Consider the following 9,140-nt stretch of genomic DNA (forward strand, 5'->3'; position numbering starts at 1 on the left):
TCAAACCCCGAATGAGTTATTTTATATTACAAATATCGAAAGACCATCAAGTAATCTGTCTATTAATGCAAAGAAATTGGAAAATAGTAGATTTTGCACACTAAAAATTAAGCATTTCCTAAAAGAATACACAATATGCAATTGTGCTAACTAACATCGTTGTTCAAAAGTCTATCTGCAATGTATGGAATTTTTGCAGATAGCACAATTGTTTATCACAGTCAAAACCTAACAAGGAAAGAATTTTCTTTTTTTTTTATTCTATTGACTCCGTGTAGAGCAACATTTTATTGTCATTTAAAATTTACTCCAAAATTTATCTTACGAGTGTGTCTTCTTTTTATCAACACTATTTTGCTCTCATGTATCTCTGCAAAGTCTACAAACGGTTCCTCCTAAAAGTGTTACGTTAATCTGGAAGTGAAATATTTAGGAAATAAACGATCTCTGATATATAAAGAAGAAAGGGGATACTTTCACAAAGCTTAAGGATCACATGAGAATAAGCATGGAAAAAGGAAATTGGCACCAGATATGTGACAGGAATTTATAAAATTGTTCTGGCCATATTGAAAAAAAATATGGCAATTAAAAGTTCTAAATGATTATATTAAAAAAATACTTGATTATGAGATATCAATTTTATTTCTGACTTTTCATTTTGTTTATTTTATTCATTTTCAATTTCTGCACGTAGTATCATCATTTTTTTTTCTTTTGAAAATTCATACACACAGAAAAATCAAAAATTCTTAAACAGAAACACCCAGGAATTTAATTTCAAATCCCATTCAATGAATGCTAATGCCCTAATTTTAAATCCTTGATCATTTAGATTTAGTTGCAATTTGCAAATCTGTAGACATTTTTCATTTTCCAGCTAATGCTGAACATAAGTTCCCGGTGTCTAAGAGCAAGGGATTCTAGCCCATTTCTCTCACTCAGAGCTTCTAAACTTCGTCTCGCGGATTCACGTCCAATTTAAGTTCCCAGGTTTTCAAATAAGTTAAGTTCCCAGGTCCTAGTTCATAAATTTAGAGTCAAAATTTTTCTGTGTGTATGAAAATTTTATTTTCCTTCTCCGTTAGCTGTTATTATATTACATTCCAGCTTTCCTGTACTTTATGCGTCGATTTTGGACCCATGATTCGGGACGAGATCTCTTTTTTACACGCTATGTCAAGATTTTCTAAAATAAAAATACTGAAAAAGATCAGAAACAACAGAATGTGATTAGAAATTAAAAAAAAACGCCTGTTTTATTGAAAATTTAATAATAAAAAATCATAGTCATATTCTTACCTTCGGTTAATAAAACATCTGCTGTGAAAATTTCTGCTACAGGGTGACTATTCAGAGAATTTTGTGATCTATCGTTTGATATATGTGGCTCATTTTTGACTTCGGGCTGTCAGATGAACCCTGTTCACTCGTGAACATCTCTTGCGAATTATCGACTACATGAATGAGAGTATGAGGAGATGAATCTGGTTCATCCTGATTATTATTTTTATTAATCGTATCGGGATATGTTTATTACTGTGGTAACCCGTCCAGACTGTTACCAGTAAAACACCGATTCTTAATTTACTAATAATCTTTTTTTATTCACTTCCCAAAGTCTTCTACACTTCTTCTCCTATTCCACACTTGACTTCTTCTTCTTCTTCCTATTCCCGTTCTCCATCCTAGACACACACCAACATCTCGACATTTCCCCTCACTCCAGTTCCCACACCTCTCCTTGTCTTTTTAGTTGTAACTTCTCCACTCTCGGTACCAGCTTAATGTGAGAGATGTTCCTTTTGTAGATCTTCCCAGAAAGCTTTCCTCGCACAGTCACTGTATTCCCTCGACGCTCAATGATGCAGAATTCCTCTGTCAAAAACGTAGGAGAGAGTTTATCTGAGCAGTTTTGATTTTTCACGAATACTGAGTTTCCCTCTTTGAAGTCATGATCTGTAGCTCCTCTCTTCCTGTCTTCTAGCTCCTTTCCCCTTTCCTTTTGTTCCCAGTCAAAATCCCTGACTTCCTCATCGTTGGGGGTTGCAGCCTCAGCTACTAAAGGAATCTTATCACGAAGTAGGCGTCCGTAAAATAGTTCAGCAGGAGGCTTTCCAGTAACTGAATGAGGTGTGTTGTAATACATGGCCAGGTAAGCCAGAAGGTCCCGCTTCCAGTCTCGTTCTTCCAGATGGCTTATTTTCAGTCGTTTTAGAATAGAGCGATTTTGTCGCTCTACTTCCCCATTTGCTTGGGGCCAATATGGAGCAACAGAGTTCAATTTTATACCATTACTTTTACAATAATGGGTGAACTCTCGACTCACGAACTGCTTCCCGTTGTCCAAAGATATTGTCTTTGGGAATCCCAAGCGGCAAAATATCTTCTCCAATCGATTGATAGTTTCACGGGATGTGACTTTATCCATAACCTCAATTTCCTGATACCGGCTATAGTAATCAACAATTACTAAGAGGTACTCACCAGTGGGCAATGGGCCTAGAAAATCAATTGCTGTGTCAACCCATGGTGCTTCCGGAAGAGGCCTGCGTGTCATTGGAGCAGGATTTAGTGGTTGGGACACCAATACACATGACCTGCACTTCTTCACATGTTGTTCAACCATCCTGTCTATTTTAGGCCACCAAACTTTAGTGCGAACCCTCCGCTTCATCAGCGATTCTCCCGGATGACCCTCGTGAGCGATCTCCAGAACCCTTTTGCGCAAACTTCTCGGAATGATTATTTTAGTTCCACGCAGAAACACATCATCAACAGCAGAAATTTCATGGCGAAACGGAGCGTACTGCTTAATGTCCTGGTTTTTCCAGTTACCTGACTCCAAGGCTTGTTTCAACTGCAGAAATTCTTGATCATTTTCCGACTCCTCTTTTATTTCCTCCAGAGACAAGGCCGTAGGTACCGCAATTTGTACTACACTCCTGATATAATATTCGCCATCTTCATCAAACGGCTCTGCCTCTTTTGGTAATCCCAATCGTGACAATGAATCGGCGATGTTCATCTTTCCATTCTTATACAGAACTCTGTATTTGAAAGATTGAAGCCTTAGCACCCACCTCTCAATTCTTGCACAAGGTTTGGAAGAAGGTTTGAATATAGTCTCCAGCGCCTTGTGATCGGTGATGAGGTCAAATTCAATGCCACAAAGAAAGATGTAAAATTTCTCCACTGCCCAGACCAAACTGAGGGCTTCTTTCTCAGTCTGGCAATATCGTTTTTCTGTCTCAGTCAAACTCTTACTTGCATAAGAGATAACCCGTGGAGTTTCACCTTTGAATTGTATGAGCACTGCACCAAGTCCTACAGGACTTGCATCTGCGATGACTTGAGTGCGGTCTTTTGGATCATAATATCCCAAAGTTCGAATGTCTCCAATCACTTCGAGAAGTCGCCTGAAAGCCAATTTGTGCTCTTCTTTCCAAAGAAATATCTTGTCACCTTTAAAATCATAGAAAAGTAATTAATAAATTTTTAGTTTCAATTTAATATATTTACGATTTCTCCAGATTTTTTCCTCTATTTAAATACCTTTTTAATTACTTAACCCTTCTTTTTTTTATTTATTGATATAGACTTCCCAAAAATATTTCCTTATGAAAATATAATTATGCAATAAAAAAAAGAAAACAAAAAAAAAGATTCATTTTGACTTTATATTACCTTTAAGCAATAATCTGAGAGTATCAGTTTCTGTCGCCAAATTGGGGATAAATCGCCCAATATATGTCACCAATCCCAGGAAGCTTCGAAGCTCCTCTCGAGTTTTTGGTTCCCGAAAAGCTCTTATTGCTGTTATCTTCTCTTTAAGCGGGCGAATGCCTTTCTCAGACAAATGATGTCCCAGGAATATTAATTCTTTTACTCGGTAAACGCATTTCTCTTCGTTTAAAAACACATTATGTGCTCTGAGTACTTTTAGGACGTTGTTGAGACATTCATTATGTTCCTTCACATCACAGCCGAATACAATTATATCATCGATATAATTCAAACAGTTCTTGCAGTTCACCAATAGGTTTTCCATGGTCCTTTGAAAAATCTCCGGTGCTGCATTTATTCCAAACATCAGTCTCTTATAGCGAAAAAGACCTCTCCTTGAGATAAATGTTGTAATGTAACGACATCTCTTGTCCAATTCTAGCTGGTGGAAAGCATTTTTGATGTCCAGCCTTGAGAAGAGACGAGCACCTGCCAAGCGATGTAAATAACTTTCGATCGTTGGCAGCGGATACTGTTCTCTCACGATGGCTTGATTGGCCCTCCGCATGTCGATACAAAGTCTCAAATCACCGTTATCTTTCACGATTGGTACAATCGGTGAGATCCACCGACTACTTCCCTGAACTGCCTCAATTATATCAGCTCCAACTAACTCATCAATTTTCTGGTTGATTCTCTCCTCTAGAGCTAGTGGAGTCCGTCGGTAGGGTTGCTGCACGGGTTTCACTCGGTGGTCGATTACAAGATCAATTAGTATGTCCTTTATTTTCGGAAATTCTTCAGCTGGGGTAATAACTTGATTTATATCCAGACCAATCTTGAGGACCCCCAAATCCATCGCTGAAATTTTTCCCAACAATGACGTCCCACCATTTTGAATGACATAGAAAGTTGATGAGATTTGTTTTCCATTCCTTAGTTTTACTTTGGCATCAAAACTCGCAACAACTTTCAGCAACGAGGAAGACGCATAGGAACGGAAAACACGATCTACTGGTTGGGATACATTGAAAATTTTGGCTCCACAATCTTGTAAATATTTCCAGTCTTTTTCTCCAATCAAATTTACAAGACAACCAGAATCGATGATCATCTTTATCTCCTGTCCTCCGACGTTACAGTCAATTGTTTCCATGATCTTCGAACTGTCAACATTAAAACAGTAATCGCTCAATTGTTTGTCAGAGCTTATTGAATCCTGGCTTTCCTCCATTTCCGCATCAACCAGATTAATGCTTGTCTTCTTTTTCGGGTTTGCCTTCAGACGCTTTATCCCACCAGGATAGTCATTGTTACTTTTTCCGCTACTTTTGCCTTCTTCTATATTGAACGTCCTCTTACGAGTACGGCATTTTCTAGAAAAATGCCCGACCAAGTGACATTTGTTACACTTCATTCTGATGGCTGGACACTCGCTATCAGTGCCCGCATGTTTAATACTCCCACAGCGAAAACAATCTTTTGGACAATCTTCTCTCTTTCCGGTATTCTTTCCCAATTCAACGCGATTCACTTTTTCAGTCTCTTCACTACGCAGTGAGTCCGTCTGCTTGCCCAATTGATCTTCCACTTCAAAAAGATCAATAACTTCTTTCAGAGATCTTTCTTTTTCCATAAGCTTCTTTTTGAAACTCTCTGAGGCACAAGCAGCAATTAAACGGTCCTTTAGATTAATATCCACGACCTCTACCTTGGACTCTCCAAAATAGCATTTAGACGCCTGATGTCTAAGTCTAATAAGGAATTCACGTGCCTTTTCATCTTCGTGGGGCTTCATTGACCAGAACTGATGTCTCTCAAACGTTGTATTTCGAATTGGCATGAAAAATTCATCCAATTTCTCAATGGCCGTTTTGAAAACATCATTCTTCCTTCTTGGATCATATTCTTCATGTGCATCAGGGAGGTTGTAATAAACTTCTTGTAAATCAGCTCCTCCCCAGAAAAGCATTTGAGTTCTTCTTTTGTCTGGATTAGTGACCTCAAGAGCATCCAAACAAATTTGAAGAGATCGTCTCCATTTCTCCCATTCATGCCTTAGTAAGGCTTTATCGATTGTCGAGCAAAGAAATGGTTTCAAACCACTGTGTTGTACATTCATGATAAACGGTTAACTTGGAATACCTTCTTCCTGTAATAAAAGAAAAATACATAACCGTAAGAAAAAAATTTCCTAGCGGAATGAAATTTTCTTTTATTAATTTATTAACTTTAACAGGACACATTCGATCATAAATGAATGTTCCTTTTTTTTTTTTTTTTTTTTTTTTTTTACAAGACACACTCAAGTGCTCCTTTATCTTTTGTTTTTTTTTTCAGGGACACACTCAATAACTCAATCAGTGCTCCCACGACAGTCAATACCTAAATCACTGCCGAATTTATTTATTTTTTTTTCTTCAGGGACGCACTCAATAACTCAATCAGTGCTCCCACGACAGTCAATACATAAATCACTGTCGCATTAAAATTTTCCAGGACACACTAAATTAGTGTTCCTTCGGCACACATTATAACAAATGGATTACTGCCGTTTATTTTTTCCTTTTCACCTCGATCTTTCGATCTTGCGTGAATTCGGCACACATTACAAATGAATTACTGCCGTTTAAAGTTTTTTTTTTTTTCTCACCTTGATTTTTTTTCTCTCTCGTGAATTCCAAGCCGGGCCTGGTTTTTTTTCACCTCCTTTTCTCCAAAGCCTCTACAAAAATCCAACAAGAAAATGCTTGTCAATTTATCTAATCATACGGCAAAATTCCCCCCAATTTTCCAACCCTAAGGAAAACATTATTAAAGTAAAATGAAAAAGATTCCTCTTACAAATAAATTTCATAATGCTCTTTCTTTTCACGAGCAGCCATCTTGAGCAACTTCCCGAGGCGAGTTTGGATGTGGCTTTTGAGTGAAATTTTTGCACGAAAATTATCCATTTTACATACCTTTATACTCGTCGCCAGTTGTGGTAACCCGTCCAGACTGTTACCAGTAAAACACCGATTCTTAATTTACTAATAATCTTTTTTTATTCACTTCCCAAAGTCTTCTACACTTCTTCTCCTATTCCACACTTGACTTCTTCTTCTTCTTCCTATTCCCGTTCTCCATCCTAGACACACACCAACATCTCGACATTTCCCCTCACTCCAGTTCCCACAATTACAATTCAGCCAGGTTATCGTATACCCCGTGTTGGAAGAATCTGCCGATCGTAGATCGCCCAAGAACGCCTTCCCCGCAATGTAGATACTTCTTCCATTCCTTCTTGCATTCTTTTGGACGTGGATCAGCTGCTTTATGATTTTTCTTCCTGCGTAACATTTTTCCTGTTTTTTTCTCACAAAATCCTAATTTAGTAAGTAAATTAATAAGCATTTTTACAAAGAAACAAATGAAACGAAGACTTACAATTCCGAAATCACTAATTTGCTTTCACCTGCACAACAATCGCGAAAAACTCAATCACAAATCGCAAACGTTTTCCTTGTTTTGATGGAGAGTCGTGATGGATAGAAATGGCAAACTGCAAATAGAACAGTTGCTGACAAAAAAAAATTGCGCCTTTTTTCAGTGTATTTTTATGCTAACTGCAGAAAAATTGGTAGATAGCACAGTTGCAGAGAAATTTTTGTGACTATAGTACAGTTAGAACATTTTCACGGAAAAATATCTCTGTATAGAGAAAATTCCAAACTTTTTAAATAACGTAGTTTAATAGAGAAAATTCAGTAATATCAGAATATGCAAAAACCTGAAAATCGCAAAAATGCAGTTAGCACAGTTGCTGAGGCAACCGACGATATCAAGCCTGAAAATGGCTCTAAATGGATGTAAAGTTTGAGGCCTCTATCTCTAATAGTTTCCGAGATAATCAACTTTAAAGATTTTCAGACACTTTTATGCATTTCTCGTCCAATTTTCTTAATTTTCCAGTGAAATTTTGCACATATCAAGCCTGAAAGTGGCTCTAAATGGATGTAAAGTTTGAGGCCTCTATGTCTCATAGTTTCCGAGATAATCAACTTTAAAGATTTTCAGACACTTTTATGCATTTCTCGTCTGATTTTCTTAATGTTCCAGTGAAATTTTGCACATATCAAGCCTGAAAATGGCTCTAAATGGATGTAAAGTTTGAGGCCTCTATCTCTAATAGTTTCCGAGATAATCAACTTTAAAGATTTTCAGACACTTTTATGCATTTCTCGTCCAATTTTCTTAATTTTCCAGTGAAATTTTGCACATATCAAGCCTGAAAGTGGCTCTAAATGGATGTAAAGTTTGAGGCCTCTATCTCTCATAGTTTCCGAGATAATCAACTTTAAAGATTTTCAGACACTTTTATGCATTTCTCGTCCGATTTTCTTAATTTTCCAGTGAAATTTTGCACATATCAAGCCTGAAAGTGGCTCTAAATGGATGTAAAGTTTGATGCCTCTATCTCTCATAGTTTCCGACATAATCAACTTTAAAGATTTTCAGACACTTTTATGCATTTCTCGTCCAATTTTCTTATTTTTCCAGTGAAATTTTGCACATATCAAGCCTGAAAGTGGCTCTAAATGGATGTAAAGTTTGAGGCCTCTATCTCTCATAGTTTCCGAGATAATCAACTTTAAAGATTTTCAGACACTTTTATGCATTTCTCGTCCAATTTTCTTAATTTTCCAGTGAAATTTTGCACATATCAAGCCTGAAAGTGGCTCTAAATGGATGTAAAGTTTGAGGCCTCTATCTCTCATAGTTTCCGAGATAATCAACTTTAAAGATTTTCAGACACTTTTATGCATTTCTCGTCCAATTTTCTTAATTTTCCAGTGAAATTTTGCACATATCAAGCCTGAAAGTGGCTCTAAATGGATGTAAAGTTTGAGGCCTCTATGTCTCATAGTTTCCGAGATAATCAACTTTAAAGATTTTCAGACACTTTTATGCATTTCTCGTCCGATTTTCTTAATTTTCCAGTGAAATTTTGCACATATCAAGCCTGAAAGTGGCTCTAAATGGATGTAAAGTTTGAGGCCTCTATGTCTCATAGTTTCCGACATAATCAACTTTAAAGATTTTCAGACACTTTTATGCATTTCTCGTCCGATTTTCTTAATTTTCCAGTGAAATTTTGCACATATCAAGCCTGAAAGTGGCTCTAAATGGATGTAAAGTTTGATGCCTCTATCTCTCATAGTTTCCGACATAATCAACTTTAAAGATTTTCAGACACTTTTATGCATTTCTCGTCCAATTTTCTTATTTTTCCAGTGAAATTTTGCACATATCAAGCCTGAAAGTGGCTCTAAATGGATGTAAAGTTTGAGGCCTCTATCTCTCATAGTTTCCGAGATAATCAACTTTAAAGATTTTCAGACACTTTTATGCATTTCTCGTCCAATTTTCTT

At 36.9% G+C, this 9,140-nt stretch overlaps 1 protein-coding gene across 1 annotated transcript; it reads right to left on the bottom strand.

Annotated features, from left to right (window-relative positions):
- Positions 1–1,720: 1,720 nt before the first annotated feature.
- LOC129808941 (uncharacterized protein K02A2.6-like) lies at positions 1,721–5,698 on the bottom strand. Its single transcript, XM_055858848.1, has 2 exons — positions 3,688–5,698; positions 1,721–3,465 (listed from the first exon to the last, which is right to left on the bottom strand). The coding sequence occupies exons 1-2, from the start codon at positions 5,696–5,698 to the stop codon at positions 1,721–1,723; spliced, it is 3,756 nt and encodes a 1,251-aa protein (XP_055714823.1).
- Between the last annotated feature and the right edge of the window lie 3,442 nt (positions 5,699–9,140).

Source organism: Phlebotomus papatasi, unplaced genomic scaffold (assembly GCF_024763615.1).
Source record: "Phlebotomus papatasi isolate M1 unplaced genomic scaffold, Ppap_2.1 HiC_scaffold_215, whole genome shotgun sequence".
NCBI lineage: Eukaryota > Metazoa > Arthropoda > Insecta > Diptera > Psychodidae > Phlebotomus > Phlebotomus papatasi.

Bases quoted from the DNA above. Each gene is read 5' to 3' on its own strand.
- LOC129808941 (XM_055858848.1), bottom strand. From the start codon at position 5,698: ATGCTTTTCTGGGGAGGAGCTGATTTACAAGAAGTTTATTACAACCTC. The intron at 3,466-3,687 runs GTAATATAAAGT...ATGATTTTAAAG, and splicing joins TCTCAGATTATTGCTTAAAG to GTGACAAGATATTTCTTTGG.